General features: G+C 36.0%; 2 protein-coding genes across 6 annotated transcripts in view; one reads left to right on the top strand and one right to left on the bottom strand.

The window, feature by feature from the left end:
* LOC121410216 (twinfilin-1-like) overlaps positions 1-1204 on the bottom strand; it is a 34237-nt gene extending 33033 nt beyond the window's left edge. Inside the window, exon 1 of the mRNA XM_041602151.1 lies at positions 1047-1204. Coding sequence (XP_041458085.1) covers positions 1047-1071 — 25 coding nt within the window. The 5' untranslated portion in view covers positions 1072-1204. The remainder of the gene's footprint in view (positions 1-1046) is intronic.
* A 3791-nt stretch (positions 1205-4995) lies between these two features.
* Positions 4996-18347, top strand: LOC121410215. Of its 5 annotated transcripts, XM_041602150.1 has the most exons (10): positions 5013-5076; positions 5256-5321; positions 5427-5511; positions 8376-8639; positions 9524-9635; positions 12111-12253; positions 12767-12905; positions 13842-13983; positions 15031-15238; positions 15738-18347. In XM_041602150.1, the coding sequence occupies exons 2-10, from the start codon at positions 5283-5285 to the stop codon at positions 17768-17770; spliced, it is 3165 nt and encodes a 1054-aa protein (XP_041458084.1). In that variant the 5' UTR covers positions 5013-5076; positions 5256-5282; the 3' UTR covers positions 17771-18347. The 5 variants fall into 5 exon arrangements, with proteins under 5 accessions (XP_041458083.1, XP_041458080.1, XP_041458081.1 ...); XM_041602149.1 differs by having other exon boundaries at positions 4996-5321; XM_041602147.1 differs by having other exon boundaries at positions 5012-5076; positions 5256-5511.
* Positions 18348-20277: the final 1930 nt, after the last annotated feature.

Here is a 20277-nt window from a genome sequence, read left to right as displayed (position 1 = left end):
ACGTTTCAATATCATGAAAAACCCAAGGTGGTACTGGGGTGAGTGACGATACAAAAATTATTTTCGAGAGTGCAAATGTTTTCAACAATTGAATTTTTCCCATTAGAGTGAGATCTCTCTGTTTCCACCAATTCAACAAATTTTTAATTTTGCTTAAGATCTCTTTATAATTTATCCTTTCCTGTACCTCCACATCCAATGAAAAAGTTATACCCAATATTTTAATGACTTCTACTACTTTACCAAAAGGCATTCTAACGTTTTCTTCGGAGAGGGGGCCTAACAGCAAAATAAAGGTTTTGTCTTTATTTATTCTCAAACCTGATATTTTTTCAAATTTTTCAAAGGTTTTTTCTATGTTATCTATTGATAACGGATCTTTTATGAAAAGGGTCATATCATCTGCATAAAGTATTTGTTTAACTTCAAAATCACCAAAGTGAATTCCACGTATATCGGAATTTTTACGAATCGAATGAGCTAAGACCTCGATACATAAAATAAATAAATATTTATTTATATGGTGGCTGCACGATAGCGAGCCGTTTGTGTACGAGGAGAAATATAAAAAAAATGTTTAAAAACTCCTCGAAACAGACGGCTGCCAGCTGTCTAGGTCAAACATATTTGTATTTTTTTCCAAATCCAAGTTTTTTGGGTTTTTTTCTAAGACTAAGACTAGCCAAATGTGTAATTAGGCCAGGGTGTTTTTTTTCTTCCTGTTGTTGCCCACGATCATAAAATCGATTATCATGGGCATGGCATTAAATTATCAAATTATACGGTCTTCCCCGGCATGGGAAACGCCTACCAATAACTGAGCATCGCAATCGCCCCCTCTCTCACTAGCCAAATAGGCCCATGACTTTGTAAGTACGTTGTACCTCTACCAGCGCCGGTACTTGTCGGGGTGGTACCGGTACTGTACTACTGGTCGCTCCGTGCTCTGTCTCAGCGGTGCCCCAACATTAAGTTGTCAAAAATCTTCAAAATTAATATGCATAAATTCTCACACATTTCGAACTCTCATTCATTAATGAACTTACGTTGTATACCAGTTTGGTGGGACATGATGCAAATGTGTTCAAATCCCTAGCTTGACTGGATTTGTGAATTATTAACACTTCCGGATTGATTCTGTCGAAGTAAAGAAAGAAACGTTCAGAGAGCTAGGTAGAGAGAGAGACGGTACCGTATACGAACTGAAGAACAATTCGTGGTACATTCGCGTCATGGGCCGGCTGTGTATCGTCTTTGATTGTATATATGCCTTTGTCTTTATATCACGGGCTTTGATATATTATTATTACAGGAATCGTCGTCTTTAAATTCATTCCGAGGGGCGGAAATCTAAATCTCTCCCAAAAGGTAGGGGGACAAGGGGGCTGGAAAATTTGATAAGCAAAAAGAAAAAAGTTTATCACCCCAAATTTACTATTTGAGTAGGGGGCCGTCCCCCCTGGGATTTCCACCGAATTCATTTGAATAAAATCATCTTTAAAGGTCAAGTCCATCCCAGTAAAATGTTGATTTGAATAACTAGAGAAAAATCAAACAAACATAATGCTGAAAATTTCATCAAAATCGGATGTAAAATAAAAAAATGCTGGCATTTTGAAGTTTTGCTTATTTACAAAACGTACAGTGATATGCACAACTCGGCGACATGCATGCAATTTAAATGGGTCAGTCGATCACTATTTCTTTTGTTTATTTATTGTTTGAATTATACAATATTTCATTTTTACATTTGAAAATAATTAAAGGACTTGACTGAAACATATACATGTAGTATTAAACAATGCTAATTCTACATGTTCAGGGAGGAATCAATCACTGTTTCCCTTGACAATTTTAGAGAAAATGATTTCACATAATACAAAAGAAAAAGTGAGTGGATGACGTCATCAGTCTCTTCATTTGCATACCGACCAGGATGTGCATATAACTGTTTTGTGAAATTAAGCCAAACTTTAAAATATCATAACTTTCTTATTTTACATCCGATTTTGAGATTCCAGTGTTATGTTTGATGGATTTTTCTCTTTTGATCAACTTTTTTGGGGTGGACTTGCCCTTAAAACCATCTCAGGTCAGTTGAAGGTTTCACGCGCTGGCACTTGCTACTTTGTTAAATTTATGTACATGAATGTTTGAATACAGTTGAATATATATGTCACAATTAACACACACACACACACCCTCACATATATATATATATATATATAGTGTGTGTGTGTGTGTGTGTGAAAGAAATGGATGAAGAGAACAATGTTAGGCATAGCTTAAATCAATTTTCCCCGGAGCTATCTGCCATTTGGAAAAATTGGCAATGTCTCTGCCAGGAATCGAACCCGAGCCCCCATGCAGCTTTGAACGGCGGTGCCTTAACCACTAGACCACAGAGACGGGTTAGTGGCTAGGGCAACCCCAATCCGATTGACTGTCAGATAGACAGATTTTCGACACTATACCAATTATAATTTCCTTTGTCGGGTGTAGGTGGTTTTTGAACAATGACAAGCCGCCATGCCTCAGCTGGATGAAAGCTATTGCTTTGATACAGTACACGTAAGGGAGAAAGTATACAAAATGTGTGAAATTATATATACATGTACAACAGCTTTGGCAACTCTTTTTATTTAAATATTGTGTGAAAGAAATGGATGAAGAGAATGGTAGGCGTAGCTTAAATCAAGGTTCACCACAGCTAAATGTGTGAAGTTATACATGTACAACAGCTTTGGCAACTCTTTTATTTTAAAATATTATAAAGAAATGGATGAAGAGATGATATATATATATATATATATATATATATATATATATATACATATATATATATAGTGTGAAAGAAATGGATGAAGAGAACAAAGGTAGGCGTAGCTTAAATTAAGGTTCCCCATGCAGAGCTATCTACCCTTTGGAAAAATTAGTGATGCCGAAATAATGTCTCTGCCGGGAATCGAACCCGGGCCCCCAGCTTTGAACGCCGGTGCCTTAACCACTAGACCACAGAAACGGGTTAGTGGCTAGGGCGACCTCGATCCGATTGATCGTCAGAAGGACAGATTTTCGACACTATACCAATTATAATTTCCTTTGTCGGGTGAAGTTGGGTTTTGAACAATGACAAGCCGCCATGCCTCAGCTGGATCAAAGCTATTGCTTTGATACAGTACACGTATGGGAGAAAGTATACAAAGTATTGTAACGAACTACCGGTATGTTTCCGTTTTAATGTCATAGAGAGCTTATAGGGTCTGTGAACGTATAGACAACTCTTTTATTTATTTAAATAAAAGAGTTGCCAAAGCTGTTGTACATGTATAACTTCACACATTTATATATATATATATATATATATATGTATGTATGTATGTATGTGTATATATATATATATATATATATATATATGTATATATATATATATATATATATATATATATATATATATATATATATATATATATATATATTTATATATGTATATACATATATCTTGTGGTGCTGCGTGTATATTCTCCAAAGGCAGGCGCGTTTCCCGGGAGGCCCGACATAATTTTGCAAAATGTATGAGCAATGTTTCGCAGGGTAAGTTTGATTTCGCCCTTTCCCCTTGACACAGCGTGGAACGAGCATTAGAACTGCGCAAACAGATTTCTGCGAGCTTTACAAAAATGGACAGTGCTCACTCAAGTGTAACATTCTGCCAAAACTTTTACTTCCATTGGATAGATGAGACCCAAACCCAAGATTATATAAAATTACCCACATGTTGTATATTTTTCAATTCCCAGGTCTTTTCAAAGTGTAAACTTTTTTTGATACGCACTGTATAGCGCTATTAGTGGGCTCGAGGCAAGTATCATGATTGGCGGGAACTGGCATGATCCGCCCGGGCCCTGCCTATATGGGGATGCTCAATTTTAAGAATTCATTCACCATGCAATGTTGGGTGTGACAGCACACCCTTGTTACGATTCTGTTAACATTCGAAGTGTTTTTGGAAAAATTAAACTGATGTAAGGGTTATTTTTAGCCGGGCCGAATGCCACTTGACCATAGCTGTTAAATAGGGTTATAAAGACTGATTATGGACTCCGCATAAAATACTACACAAAAGATGGACCTTTGAATGCATTCCCATTTTATATGGGAAGAAGATGAAATACCTAAACGTAGACCTAAAATTCTTGCCTAGGCTATATGCAGTTTATTATGCAAAAAAAAACTAAAAAAAAAAAAAAAGTGCGAATGGTAAGTTATGTCTAAAGTACCCAAAATGACCTCTATAGGTCACAACTGACGGAATAAATTACATGAGGTTATTTGTCATGATCCAGCGCACATTTTGAAAATAAATGTGGATTCAGGCTAAAGACATGCAATCGTAGCTCTGAGCAATATTTGTAATACATTTCGGACAAAAAATCACGAAAATGGTAATTTTTGTCATTTTGTCAAAAATTACCACTTCTATTGTGATTTGGAAAATGAACCACTATATCTGGAATCTGGGTGCATTTTTACATAATTAGACAGACCCTTTTAATTGGATGTGGTTACAAAATTATGTTAAGGACCGTATTCCAATTCCAAAGAGTGCAGTGTCAAAATGGTCAGTACCCATGGCCATGATACGGACTGGCGGCTGGGCTAATGTAAATTATTATTGTTTGTTGGATGAGTTCAATATATAGGCGACCAGTTGTGTGTGCAAATCATTTATGGCCCTAAAATCCCAAACCCATCATGCCTATGGTGATTACCGAGGTTCGAGGATCATAAAACAAAACACAAAAATTCATAGCCGTGCATTGTTTTCGGGTTGATTTCCCAGTATTTTTAACAGCATCCATTATGTGTCTCTCTCGTTCGCAGGTCAATAAATAATTGATAGACTTCGCTGAGGCGAATTTTGGCGTTCCATAATCCAGACCTTGCCGCCCGCGCGCCCATGCGCCGTGATGTGATCTGAGACCATAGACTGGACAGGACCGTCAGATCAGCGGGGCGCGCAGGCGATCGGAGTGCATGAGCAGCGCGATGCGCTGCTGGCCCACTATCTAGCTAGTAACAATTCGTTGGCGCAGCTAGCTTCAGTTGAAACTTGTTGATCCTTATGATGCGATCAAGGAGCTTCTTGATGCGATGCTAGCTGGCTGGCCGCTTAACTAGTTTGGGTCCTCTTTGAACGAAACCAAGGGTTTAGCCTAGTAATAGTAGATGTCCTCTAAATTGATTATTTGAAGAGGATTTGTCGTTGCGCTTAAGTCAAGATGCAGGCAAAGACTAAAGGAACAAAAGCTCCAATTAATGTAAGAAGAACAGCTCATGCGATCAATGAAAGAGAGAGGACCAGTGATGTTTTGACTGAGGAGAACAGCAATGTTGACTTTTCATCCATGTTCCTTTCCGAACAGGTGACGGCTGGCTTATTGAAGGTGGGCTTTGAGAAACCTTCACCCATTCAGTTGAAAGCAATACCACTTGGAAGATGCGGTTTAGGTGAGATCAGGGTTGGTAATTTTTTTTTAGTCTGGCTAGTACTAATAGTAGTATTGGGAGATCTAAAAAAAATTATAGGCTAGACCTAGCCAGTAGGCTTCTAGAGAGTAAAAATCATTTACTAACGTAAGCTTAATACCAGAGATGCCAAGTTCAAAGACCAGCTATGCGTGAGATTTTTCTGTGAATCTTAGTGAGATCACATGCACAGACATTGTGTACAAATATTAGTAGTACAATTATGGGGATAGGCTGTGATAGTTGCATGAGACAGAGATTTGAGGGGATGAACAAGAGTCCAAAATGCTTAAGTCTCACGCATAATGCGTGAGACTTGGTAGCTCTGGCTTACTCTCATATGAAGCCAGGTCTTCCTGGTCATTGACCCACACGACGGAAGCCAAAACCTGAAACTTTAACCCCCGAGATTTCTACTTCTAAAAGATCTAGCCCTAAATCATGTACATGGGATAAAACTTCATGTCCTACATATCTACACTCTCGTTGTTATTTTTTGAACAAGAATTCATAAAGAAAATGAGAAAAATATTGTGAAAAGACGGAAGAGACTTGCCCGATGCATGTTTACGCCGCCATCTTGCTTCCTATTGTTCTTCGCCAACGTTACAGACGCGTGCGTCAAACAGGGAGGAATGAAACTTCATTTCACATGACAATGATGAGAAAATCAAAATATTTCATATTTCAAACAATAGATGACAAAACAATGAATGACATCATCGACTCTCTCATTTGGATGTAGCTGGCTCGTTCATATAACTGTTTTTGTGAAACGAAGCGAAATTTTGAAATGTCATAACTTTCTTATTACATCCGATTTTGATGAAATTTTCAGTGTTATGCTTGTTGAATTTTTCTCTTTTTATTCAAATCAAGTTTTTGTTGGGGTGGCTGTGTCCTTTAATCTAGGCTCATTTGTAATCTGATGTGTGTGATAGTCTGATACTAGCATGGATCCCAGGAAGCCTATTGAATTAAAAGTCAAAGGTCAAGCTCACAGTGACATCTTACATCTTGCCCTTCCTACAGTCTTTGTAAATGGAATAACTTCAGTTTAACTTAATATAGGCTCCTGTAATTTGGTGTGTATGATACTAGCATAGATCCCAGGAAGTCTATTGATTTTTAGGTCAAAGGTCAAGGTCACACTGGCATGTTTTAATTTTTCCCTTCGAAATCCTTGTCAATGTGATAAATTTAGTTTAACTTAATAATAACCTAGGCTCATGTAATTTGGTGTGTATGATACTAGCAAGGATCCCAGGGGGGGGGATCACTTTGACCCAAGTCAGAGGTCATTTAAGGTCATCAAACTTTGTCCATTTTAGAGGTAATTATTAGATTGCTGTCATAACTTTCAAAGTTTATAGTTTATGAATTGTTGATATAGGGATAATCAAGTATCACTGACAAGTCTTAGGTCACATGATCAAGGTCAAATGTCATTTATTGTCAATGAATGTAGTATTGGGTCATCATTTGCATGGTGTTTTTTTGTGAATAATTATTTTATAGTAGTTTTCAAAATCCACGCTGCTGCTATGAATTTCGTGATGCGGGTAAGACTGCCAGAGGCGCTCCACTTGTTTTTTTTATTCACTATGGGATATCATAATATTTAATTTAATTAATCGCTATTTGAGTGGAAGATAGACTCACATAATTATGCCACTTTGTGCTTGATTGATCCGGGGAGGGGGGGGAGGGGGGACTTCCATTCACGAGTGGATACCATGCGTGACCCTAGGGTCTCGAAAAGCACCCTAATTATGTATTTGCAATTTTCTGAAAATGCACCCCTTAACAATAAGTATTGGTGTGTGATGAAACCTTACCCTTGACAGGTATTGAAAACAAAATGATACTCTTGGCAAAGTATTCCCTGAATTGAACCCCTGAGAAAGAACAGCAATTAATATTTTACCGAGTAATTGTTATGTCACGAACGTCGTTCATCGGTTAAATTACCTACATCGTTGGGTTTAGTATAGCCCCGCCTGGCACAAATCGTACTCTAAACATGTAGTGTTGACTCTTGGGGCAAAAGTACATCCTTTATTAAAAAAAATCATTCTTAATTGTTTTATACCATCGCAAATTTGACCCTAAATATGTAGCTTCCTAGTGAAAATAGATACCCTTTATTCATTATTTTAGTGTTTTTGACACCATTAAGTACGTTAGCATGCCCCATCTTGAAAAAGACATCCTTTTTACATGTTTTTTTTGGTTGCGCATGGTATCCACTCGTCAATGTAAGTGGCCCCCTCACCCCCCCCCCCCCCCCCGGCAGGAAGCCTATTGATTTTGAGGTTAAAAGGTCAAGATTACAGTCATATGTTTTCATCTTACTCCTCTGAAGTCCTTGTTAACGTGATAGATTTATTTGGACATAACCTAGGCTCATAAAATTAGGTGTGTATGATACTAGCATATATTTCAGCAATTCTAACAATTTTGAGGTCAGAAGGTCAAAGGTTAAGCAACCACCTTCCAATTTTCTTGCTTGACCAATGCATTGTTACTCTATTTTCCATGTTAAAGGCGGGCGTATTATGTGCTTGCCTTAGCAACACTCTTGTTCGTGAATAGAATTACACATTTTATTCATAAACATGATATATAAGAAATAATTATTTCAAGAATTTTTTTTATACTGGCTTGTACTTTATGTGGTAAAGAATGTGTGTGCCAAATGTCGGCGTGAACGTATCCAAGATCAGAATTTGGGCCATCATGACCCCCCCCCCTCCCCAGTCTTCTATACAGCTGAAATAGCCCAGTTCTTTCAGGGTTACATGGTACTGAATAAATGGTTTTTAATAATTTCCTTTTTTTTATAGACTTAATTGTTCAAGCTAAATCTGGAACAGGGAAAACGTGCGTCTTCAGTGTTATAGCTCTTGAAGGAATAGACCTCAGCAATCCATCCACCCAAGTTCTGGTTCTAGCTCCAACAAGAGAGATTGCAGTCCAGATTCAAGATACTATCCGAGCTATAGGATGTGAGATGAAGGGACTATGTTGTCATGTGTTTATTGGAGGTACTCTATTCGGACCAGACAGGCAGAAATTGAAGAAGTGCCACATAGCGGTTGGTACACCAGGTAAATTGCAATAAGTATTCGTAGACTGTTTGGATATACATGTAGTTAAAAATCTCTTCAGAATGTAGTCATAGAAAAGTAGCAGGGACATTGATATATGTGTGGAAGCTTAGAAAAAAATTGTATATTCCACATCAGAACTGATTCATGAATACAAAAAATAGTGTTAGGTCATGATGAAGACTGGAGAGGCCACTTACTGTAACCTCAATTTTAAAGTTTCCTGTGAGTATGAAACAAAAATTTCAATTCACTGTTTTGGTGCATCTTTTCAACAGAGTCCAAAAAAAAGTCCTCTGAATCCTAGATATACTGAAGAACAGTGGAAATTGAAATACTGATGGTAGGTGTCGGATAAAAGAAGAAAAGATGGATAGTAAAGTTATGAACTTTGTTTCCATATAGTTTGATAGCAGTAAAGCCAGAAAACTCACTCAGGGGGTAGCTAATGGTCTAATGGTAGTTATTTTTAACTGATGACTTATTCCGCTTGGTATCATTTGTAATAATATGTAGCTTTAGTTGTCTTTCCAATGGTGCACAGTACATTACCCCAGCTTTAGCTCCAGCTGCTAAAGGTGCTTGGTGCATTGATTCAGGAAATAATCCTGCAGGGTACCCTTTCACTTCACCGGGGTCGAGTGCAGCACAATGTGGATAAATATACCATAAAACATACCATGGGGAGGAATCGAACCCACATACCTCTGATTGAGAGTGGAAACCACAAGACCTCCACGCTCCCATAATGCTTCTTTGCAACCACTTAGAGTATATATGTAGAATGACTGCATGCTAAATGTACTATGTATTAGGCTTACTATGTATCCTCAATTTTATCCAAATGGTATATTGATAGAGAATTCCATGCACTTGTCCCATAGGTCGTATTAAACAACTGATTGAGTATGAAGTTTTAAAGACTGGAACCATCAGGCTTTTCATCTTAGATGAAGCAGATAAACTTCTTGATAATACATTCCAGGAGCAGGTCAAGTAAGTCTTGAATTTTATTCATTGATTTTCGATCACATTGATTATATCATAACTTGCAAGGTTTTAATTGTTGCAAAAAGTTGAATAAGGTATTTTTGAGCTTACAACGTGGGAGAAGATTGTGAACAGGACTATTGTAAAGTATTGATATTTTATCTTTATATTAAAAATATGACCCAAAAGATTGCAATGTTTAGTCCAGACATTAATAAATTTCTGTCTGCAGTGCTTATGACATCATGTAGTAGGGCTGAGTTGAACGAACTGGTCCACTGTTGACCGAACTCTGCAGGTCACTGGTGAAATTTCTTCCAGACTGTTGGACCACTGAAAGAAAGGGAAAAAATGCATTAAAAAAATTCAGTGACACCAGAGACTGAAAATCAACCACTTTTAAGACCCATATTTCCATTTTGTTTTACTTGTTACTCTTGGTTACTCACCTACATGTACATGAAAAGTCCTGCAGTGGAGTAATTGAGATTTGCAAACTAAAATGGCCATGCCCAAGCAACAGTATCATAAGATTACGAGTAAATGAATGCAAGCAAGAAAATAGAAAAATCATGTTCGTTTTTTTCCAAAATCATACTTGGTTGATAAAATGTTGAATAAAGTTTCATGTGAAAGTTTTATTAATCTGTTGGATACTGAATGATTTTGCTGTAGACTGTAGCCCGCATATACCGGTATGCGGACTCAATCTCCATCGGGTGAATGTACATATCAATCTTAAAGTGGTTGAAATTTACATTGTTTGGTGACACAGAATTTCTATGTTCTTTTTCCATATTTCAGTGTTCTAACACTCTCCACTGAATAAAAAATAACTTAATGGATCAGCCCTTTTTGTCTCACCTGCATAGCAGAGTGAGACTATAGGCGCCACTTTTCCGACGGCGACGTCAACATCAAATCTTAACGTAAGGTTAAGTTTTTGAAATGACATCATAACTTAGAAAGTATATGGACCTAGTTCATGAAACTTGGCCATGAGGTTAATCAAGTATTACTGAATATCCTTTTAGAGTTTCATGTCACATGACCAAGGTCAAAGGTCATTTAGGGTCAATGAACTTAGACCATGTTGGGGGAATCAACATCAAAATCTTAACCTGAGGTTAAGTTTTTGAAATGTCATAACTTAGGAAATATATGGACCTAGGTCATTAAACTTGGACATAAGGTTAATCAAGTATCACCAAACATCCTGCTTGAGTTTCATGTCACATGACCAAGGTCAAAGGTCATTTTGGGTTAATGAACTTTGGCTGAATTGGGGGTATTTGTTGAATTACCATCATAACTTTGAAAGTGTGTTGGTCTAGTTAATAAAACTTGGACATAAGAGTAATAAAATATCACTGAACATCCTGTGCGCATTTTAGGTCACATGACCAAGGTCAAAGGTCAATGAACTTTGGCCATAATGGGGGTATCTGTTGAATTACCATCATAACTTTGCAAGTTTATTGATCTGACTTTTGAAACTTGGACATAAGAGTAATCAAGTATCACTGAATATCCTGTGCAAGTTTCAGGTCACATGATCAAGGTCAAAGGTCATGTGAGGTCAATGTATTTTGGCCACATTGGGGGTATTTGTTGAATTACCATCCTATCTCTGTAGTTCATAAAACGTGAAAATAAGAGTAACCAAGTATCACTGAACATCTTGTACGAGTTATAGTAGCTTTCAAAGTCAGCACTGCTGCTATGTTGAATCGCGTGATGCAGGTGAGATGGCCAGAGGCATTCCACTTGTGACTATCCAGAAAATTAAGTCATATTTCTAACTTTCTTGATCATTTTTCAAAACTTTATAGCATGCAGAAATTATTCTGTGTTTATTTTTAATCACTGCAGGTTTCTTTTAATAAATTCAGTCATCTTGAAAAGAATTAAACTTTAACTTGTATTTGAAATGTGAGGGTTCCTTTTGATCTGCATGAAACTCAAGCCATTATTTTAGCTAATATTGTATTTGGATTGAAATATTATTAAAGAATATTGAATGGTACATGTAGGAAACTCATGCGATACCAAACTTAGTTTCACCCAAATAATTCTAAGAAGCAAATACACTTTATAGGCCTACTGTTACTTAGTATGAACAAATTAGCAGTTGATAAATAAGGATTGCTGTTAAAAAGAGTGTATTTTTCCACACCCAAGACCAAAACTATTTAAAATATGTATTTCTATGATTGATGCAAGAAATTTACTCCATACTTGTCAGCTGGGTAAGTTTCTGCTTGAATTGGGAATAGAAAGAATGTCATTGCTGTGAAGACAAATCGAATATTGATGATGACTTCCCATGCAGAGAGTGAAAATGTGATGAAGAAAATTTAGATTAATTAAAAAAGTGTGAATATAAGAAGTTTCGTAGACCTTTCTCATAGCCTTTGATATTTAAACAATCTTCATCTCTTTTGATTCACTGATAATATTCTCTTATGATTGTTTCTGTAGTTGGGTGTACAACCACCTTTCTGATAACAAACAAATGTTAGCACTCTCTGCAACCTACCCAGAGTACCTTGCCAGTCATCTCACAAAGTACATGAGAGAACCCATGTTTGTTAGACTTAATCCAAAGGACCTTGCACTGAGAGGTAAGATTTTATTTTCCATGGAATGATGTAAACAAAAAAAAAGAAATATGTTGGACAAACCTAACAAATAAAGTAAGTTAATTTTTCAAGGTAATCAGTCAAACACAAAATAATAACCCAGTTGAGAACTTGGTAGGTCCTTCTTCCTCATTCTGAAAGAGGACTTCATATCCCTTTCATTGATATTGATACATCACTATCTATATATTCAGACCAATAACCCCCCCCCCATAATTCCACTATCAGTAAAATTGAATCGTGAATAAAATGAATGTATTAGACTGTATCTCTAAGATACTCTGCTTAAAATCAGGAGAGCAAATAAACTGATCTTTCATCTTGGTGAAAAAGAGTTACAGAATTATGTTAGGCTAAAATATAAAAGATTCACCCATTTCAAAGCCATACTCTTGAATTATGACATGCATAGATCATATCATGACAAAGTAATTGTGTATTTGAAGTTTGTGAAAGGAACAATATATTCATATTTCTCCTTTTTTTCAATTGTAGGCATCAAGCAACTATATGTGGAATTGCCAGGACACTCTCTTCCTAATAAGGCATTTGAAATCAAGGTTATTAAACTACTGAAAATCCTGACTCAAGTATCCTTCACTCAATGTCTCATCTTTTCCAATCTTCAGACAAGGTAGGGTTTAAAAAAAGTACCATGATTTATGAGAGCATTGAGTGATACCAACATGTTGGTGTAAGAACAAAGTAGTACCACTTGTGGATTTGGATTTGTCATACTCATGCAAGAATGCCCTAATACAATGCTTGTTAGATATCATCATCATTAATAGGTCTAAAACTTGGATGAAAATTGATGGTTTGTTATAGTTTCATAAGAAGGTTGTGATATCCATTCATATCTTTATTCCTAAAGTTTGTATATACAAATGATATAGAATGAATAGCGAGTTTCAAAGCGAATTTCACAGGCCACATTGAGGTCAACAAATTTAGGATTTTATGATCATATATGGAAGCCTTGTGGTGTAGCAGTTCTGTGTTTGAATCCCATTGCAGCTTTGCGTCCTTTGGCAAGGCAGTAATTCACACACTGCCATTATCCACCCAGGTGTTAAATGGCTATCCAGTAGGATGGATAAGCCTATGTAATATGCCTAGCAATGGAGTCTTGGGACTCTTGTTGGAATGCTTCCCAAGGGCTGGAGAAAATGCATGCATTGTGTGCAGGCATGTCAGGATGTGATGACCGGGTTATTAGATATCTGTACAAAGATTAAAGACATTGTTCTTATCATAAGAATCTTATGTATTACATGTAAGTGCTATGTGAAAGTGAAATAGTGGATTATTATCATTATTATCAAATTAATGTTTCTCTTCTATTTTTGTAATATTGTTATTCTTAATTGTTATAAAAGTCAGCTCTGCTTCTATATTGAGTTCCGTAATGCAGGCAAGACTGCCAAAGACATTCCATTTTGTTTTTTCCTTTTTGTCTTATTACCATCATCATTGATTGTTTTTATATTTTTACTTAAATACACATTACTCTGAAATTTTAGGAATGTGAGCATCATTTTATTTTTCCATACATGTTTTGAATGTGCAGGGCTCAGAATCTGTGTGACATACTCTGTGATAGTGGATGGCCAAGTGAATGTATATCAGGAGCTCATGAGCAGTCTCAACGACTACTAGCTATGGCTAGGCTTAAGAAATTCCAGTGCAGGATCCTTATCTCTACAGATCTAGTAAGAAATATATTTTCAAAGATTTTAATTTACCTGGATGATTAAAAAATGATTGCATCTCTTTATCAAGTGTATGATCTATTGATTGGTCATAGTTATTTCATTAGATGCTGAGGTTTTACTAAGGTTTATAACTAAAGTGTTTACAACCTGAATGGTAGGTATTCTCATGGCAACTCAATTTTAAAGGGATGGTCCGGGCTGAAAGTATTTATAGCTTAATAATAAATAGAGTAGAATTCACTAAGCAAATTGCCAAAAATTTCATCAAAATCGGATAAATTTTTTATTTTAGCAATATTTTGTGAAAACAGTTGTCATGAATATTAGGTGGGGTGATGATGTCACATCCCCACTTGTTCTTTTGTATTTTATTATATGACATTAGGTTCATTTAAAAAAAAATTCTCCAAGAACTAGAAAAATTGGATTGACAACTGATTTAGTACATTAGATATTTATTGCTGCAACTTATTTCATTATAAGGGAGACATATTATTCACACAAGTATGAAATAATTAAAAAAATTTATGTAAAAACATAAGAAAACGGAAAGTGGAGCTGTGACATCATCTGTCCACCTATTAAATATTCATGACGACTGTTTTCACAAAATATTGCTAAATTTTAAACTTCAATAACTTTATTATTTGTTATCCGATTTTGATGAAATTTTCGGCATTTTGCTCAGTGAATTTTACTCTAAGTATTAAGATATAAATATTTTCAGCCCAGACCATCCCTTTAATGTCAGTAGTCATGTATGTATGTGGTTCACAGTTCAGTAACCATGAATTAGCAATCATTACCCCATTCCAAGATGAAATCTGAATGTTATTTCTTAAGGTCAAATGTCATAATGAATACACATGAATAATGCAAGATACATTATGGTCATTGCCTTTTTTAGTGTTGATTTTCTGGTACCTATGAGTGATGTATATTATTATCTGCAGTGAAATGTGTGAATAGTGACAGTGAAACCCTAATTATATTGGAGATTGAATACAAGAAAGATGATGAATGCATTTCTAACTTTGTTTTTAGACTGCAAGAGGTATTGATGCTGAGAACGTCAACCTAATCATCAATCTGGACATTCCAGCTGACACCAAGACGTACCTTCATCGCATTGGCAGAGCAGGGCGCTTTGGAACTCATGGTGCTGCTATTAGTCTTGCTTCCAAGGGTAGAGAGATTGAACTTCTCAGGAACATTCAACGTCAGTGTAGAGTCAAAATGACAGAACTACCAGGTAAGATTCCTGATATGTATGTTACATTGAGCTTTGAATTTACTTTAATAGTTTGATTCCTAGTTCACGAGGTGTGAAATATTGGATTATGTTCCATTAATGGATGTTGATAGCTTACAGTCTAATTTGTAGTTTTGATATGTACTATATACTACCAGTGGACAATGACAGAGTAGATAATTTACTAGTACGTTTTTTTGTTTTCATTGTATCTTTTGTTCTCCGTTATGTCCATTTTTGTATTCTTATCTGTAATATTAAAAATGCATTGATAGTTTTTTATAAAATTTCAAATATATGATGATTTTTCATAGACTCTTGGTTTCAGTTGTGATCATCAATTTCCACATTAACAGAGCATTCCTTAAAATGGATAGGATTTTGTTTTCTCATAAAGTATACATGTGGGCTGTAAGTAAGGTTCCAGGCACATAGAGGTGTGATGATATCATTAGTTTCTGATTTTAAAAGTACATCACCTTCCTTTTTTGTGTATCAGATCCTGCCCCATCTGATCTGTTGAAGCAGGAACTTCACTTGACTGGGTTTCAACAGGTTTCCATTACACCAGAGTCTCTCGTACCAGCAAATGAAGATTCTACAACAGATATCACCACATTTAGTCCAGAAAACAATATTCAAGTTAAAGGAGACACCATACCAACTTTAACTTCAAATGGGCTGATGGGTGAATATTGTTCACACAAGGTTGGTGTCAATGGGAGTCTTTCCAAGATGAAAGATTCTGACACTTTTGATGGGAAACCAACAAAGATTGTAGAAAGTACAGATGACATGGAAGCTACATGTATACCAAAGACAAATATAAGAGTTAAGGAACCACGAACTGTAGATGTATGTACCCAAACTTCACAGGAAGATGTAGTGCAGCTGAAGTCCCTGACATCACAGTTTGAAGATGTAAGAAGTGAAGATTACAGGGACAGACCTACATTACCTATAGGATTTGAAGATGCACCGGAAGTTAGGAAGCTCTCTCTTCTTCAGTGGTCTCAAGTCAAAAGTGGACATGAAACAAGAAAAGCTTGTACCTGGTATGAAAGTAAAGAATCCTTTGAAAAGTACATGATAAAAAAGACTCGTCTTCAAGGGTCAGAAGGTGAAGGGGTAGATGAAATGACAAAAGTCATCGAGCACAGTGATAATGATGTCCATGAGATTGTATGTGATAGTCATGACATTATTCAAAAAAAGTTCCAGGGTTTAACACCCACTGATGAGATAGAAATATACAGGGCTCAACTATACAATTCATTTATGATGTGCAGTCACTTGGGAAAACGAGACATCTCTAAAATTGAAATCGAAAATAGTGAGGAGGCAACAGTCACTGTAAGAGAATCAAAAGAGACAGAGTATATGGATAATGTGACTTCTGTATTAGATGTTTCTTCAGGTGGTATCAAAAGAAAGGGAATGGAAAACAAGCAAGATGATACTCTGACAGAGTATACTTCAGAGACAACCAAAGACAATCAAGAAAGTGAGGAGAAAATCACTGTTAACCAGGATGATAGTTCAGGTATGCTTCTTCATCAAGTCTCTAATCCACTAGATAGTCAACCTAAAAATAAACCCGAGATAAAGACTAAACCAAAGGTTGTGAGTACTGTTGGATGGAAGAAGAAAGGGAAACAGCAAAGAATCAAACATCATATTTTCCAGATGAGTACCCTTGGTGCTCTGATGTCTCCTAAAGAACTTGATATAGCTCTTGTTAGTAATCTAACTGCAAGCTTGTGTGATGGTGATATGGACACTGATACTGACAAACAAAAAGTTCACAAATTATACATGACACATCAAGGTCAGCAGAACAAAGCTGAATGTGAAGAAAGTCCAATATCAGACCTGAGTGAAAGAGAAACTTTGAAAATTGAACAAGCAACTCCTTTAGTTCAAGAAAACATTCCCTTAGAAAAGGATAGCTCTACTTCCACGGTAAATGACCCAGTGTGGGCCATTTTCAAGAATTACATTCCAGCATCTCTTCCACCAGAAGCTGTCAGAAAGGACAACACACTGTCCGAAACTGGAGAATCTTCATCAGATCAGTCATCAAGCAGTTTGTGTGAAAGTGATACAAGCACCTGTAGTACATCGTCAAGTGAAGCTGAATGTGCAAGCAGTGGCACAGATGCAGAAGATAAAGAATACATCAAGGATACTTCTGATAACAACCACAGGAGTAAAGGGAAGAACCCTGGTACAAGACATCACTACACAAACCAAGTTAAAGTGAAGGTGAAGGATCATTCTAACACCAGTGATGGATTTGCATACAATGAAGATTCTGAGAGACATGTTAAATATCATAATCCAGATATTTCTAGTAATCAGTCAAGTAATGTAGATGGCTGGCAGTACAATGAAAGCTATTATGCCACTGCTCCAGTAACTGGATACCATGGATGGCATTATCCAGGTTATTCTCAGCATTATTGGAATGACTATTATAATGAATATCAACAACCATACACACACTATTCCTATTTAACTTCTTTAAGGTGAATATTCTTGAAAAGGAAGTCCTCTAGTAAAATATGGCATGTCATATGGAGGTTCCATAAAATCATGAAATAATTGATTTTTTAAAAGAAAATATGTAATTGCAATTGTTGGCAATGACAACCATATTTATTTCTTCAAATTGATGATTAGAGGTCTGTATGATGCAGTGGCAGAAAAAAAATTATGTGTAGACAATAATTAACCCTTCAGTAATTTACAGTTTCCAACAAAGACAGAGTGACACCTCTTTGCTGGGACAAAAGTTTATTGTGAGTAGGATCTATAAGTACATATCTGTAAATTTTACCTCTATTGGTCTAGCAACAGTTTGTTTAGTGGTGCTTAAGTATAAAGTGAATTTGACAACAAACTATGCAATGGTCAGTTATCAGCTTTAATTTTATTCACCCAATGACATATGCAAATCATGTGTATTTATACTAAGTTCACACTGCCAATCAGGTGAACTTGATTAAAGGGATGGTCTAGGCTGGAGATATCTTTATCTCAATAAAAATAGCAAAATTCACAGAGCAAAACGCTGAAAATTTGATCAAAATTGGATAGCAAATAACAAAGTATTGAATTTTAAAGATTTGCATTATTCTGGTGAAACAGTTCTAGACATGTCATTAGGTGGGCTGATGATGTCATATCCCCACTTGTTCTTCTTTATTTTATTATATGAAATTAAGTTTATTCAATTTTTTTCTACCAAGAACTAAAACGACTGGATTGACAACTGATTAAGTGCATTAATGACCTATTGCCGCAACTTATTTCATCATAATGGAGACACATCATTTACACATGTATGATAAAATGAAACAATCATGATTTCATGTAATAAGATAAGAACAAGGAAAGTGGGGATGTGATATCTTCAGCCCACCTAATGAATATTCGTAAAGATATGCCTCAAACTGTTACACCAGACTAATGCAAATCTTTAAAATTCAACAACTTCGTAATTTGTTATCCAATTTTGATCAAATTTTTTGTGTTTTGCTCTGTGAATTTTACTCTATTGAGATATAAATATATTTAACCCGAACCATCCCTTTAAGTTCGATCAAGCCTGATCATCAATTTTACCCAGACCAATCCCGACCAAATACTTGATCGTATTTCAACGTGACCCCTTCTGGACCGTTTTTCAATAATTTCCATCCTTCACCCAAACTTTTATAATTCCTCCAATCCATATCCTCAAAAAATACATTGATCTGTACTTGAACATATGTGCAAAGGAAGTTGTAGGTGGAAATTGTGAAGGGAAATCTAGGTGAGGAAATGGTTTTTGTATGTTCTGCAGCACCAGATCCAGATTTGTGAGATGTCTTTATAAAGAAGCTTGAATGACTCCAAATACCCTTGTTGATCAAATGTGATAAGGCCAAAATAAACTTAATTGGGATTGACTGAATGAGTTGATCTGATTGCCAGTGTGAACCTACCATTACCTGGTCGTTATAGCTTTTGCTCTTTTTCTCTTGGTCATAGCCATTGTTGTATGACTTGTTTCCCCATGAGTACCCAACAACTAGCCATGGCTATTTATGGCCTGTTATTCTTAAGTTGGGTTTCATTAAAACTTTTGTTTAAAGGCCTTGTCCCACTGGCCAATAGACACAAAAAGTATTAATAATAATATTGTACTTATATAGTGCATAATATTGGTAATCTCTATGCGCTTAACAAATGAATTATCTATTACATAAGAGATCAAATTATTAATATGGTTTTCATTAAAAAAAAAAATTATTCTACATTAAACTAAGTATTGAGCTACAGTGTAATAAACATTACATTTACATATAGGGGAAGGCGGGGTAAGTTGAGCATAGGGGCAAGTTGAGCCACCAGCCCAAGGCCAATAATGAATGAGTCAGACATTGTGGTGGTGTCATGTATTGATGACCCATAGCATAACCCCTAACCCCACCACATTGTTTCCAACTTTGAAACAAAAAGTAGTTTTTTAGAGGGAAAAATATGAATTTCAGCCAAAAAAGTAAAAAAGAGTGTGAAATAGATAAGTGCTTTATAAACACACAAGTCTTTAAATATAATAAAGACATGATAACAGCATTATTAGTCCAGGTATGGATCTTCATTCTTGTCATAGTCTTTTATATGATGGATGCATAATAAATATGTGGATACAAAATTATCGCATTAAGTTCGGACTGGGGTAAGTTGAGCCAAAAAGCATGGGGCAAGTTGAGCCATGGTAATTCCTATGGTAATGTATCTTAAAAACCAACAAACCATAAAAATCGATTGAAATGCAGGCTGAATGGAGCAAATTTACATGACTGCTCTTTTCCTTTTACAGGATGTTAGTATTTACCTGTATAGGGAATTAGCAAGTGAAAAGACTTTAAACAAAAAATTGACATGCTGGTTATCCCCCATACATTTTGTACATAGTTTTTGTGGCTCAACTTACCCCAGAAGGTGGCTCAAACTTACCCCATATATGGGGCAAGTTGAGTCATTTGACA

The sequence above is a fragment of the Lytechinus variegatus genome, chromosome 3, assembly GCF_018143015.1.
Source record: "Lytechinus variegatus isolate NC3 chromosome 3, Lvar_3.0, whole genome shotgun sequence".
Lineage (NCBI taxonomy): Eukaryota > Metazoa > Echinodermata > Echinoidea > Temnopleuroida > Toxopneustidae > Lytechinus > Lytechinus variegatus.
The sequence above is the reverse complement of the archived record's forward strand: the minus strand, read 5'-3'. Positions and strand labels throughout refer to the sequence as shown.

Excerpts from the sequence above, each read along its gene's own strand:
- LOC121410215 (XM_041602146.1), top strand. The coding sequence starts at position 5,283 with ATGCAGGCAAAGACTAAAGGAACAAAAGCTCCAATTAATGTAAGAAGA. Across the intron at positions 8,640-9,523 it reads CATAGCGGTTGGTACACCAG|GTCGTATTAAACAACTGATT; the intron begins GTAAATTGCAAT and ends CTTGTCCCATAG. Across the intron at positions 13,984-15,030 it reads TCCTTATCTCTACAGATCTA|ACTGCAAGAGGTATTGATGC; the intron begins GTAAGAAATATA and ends CTTTGTTTTTAG.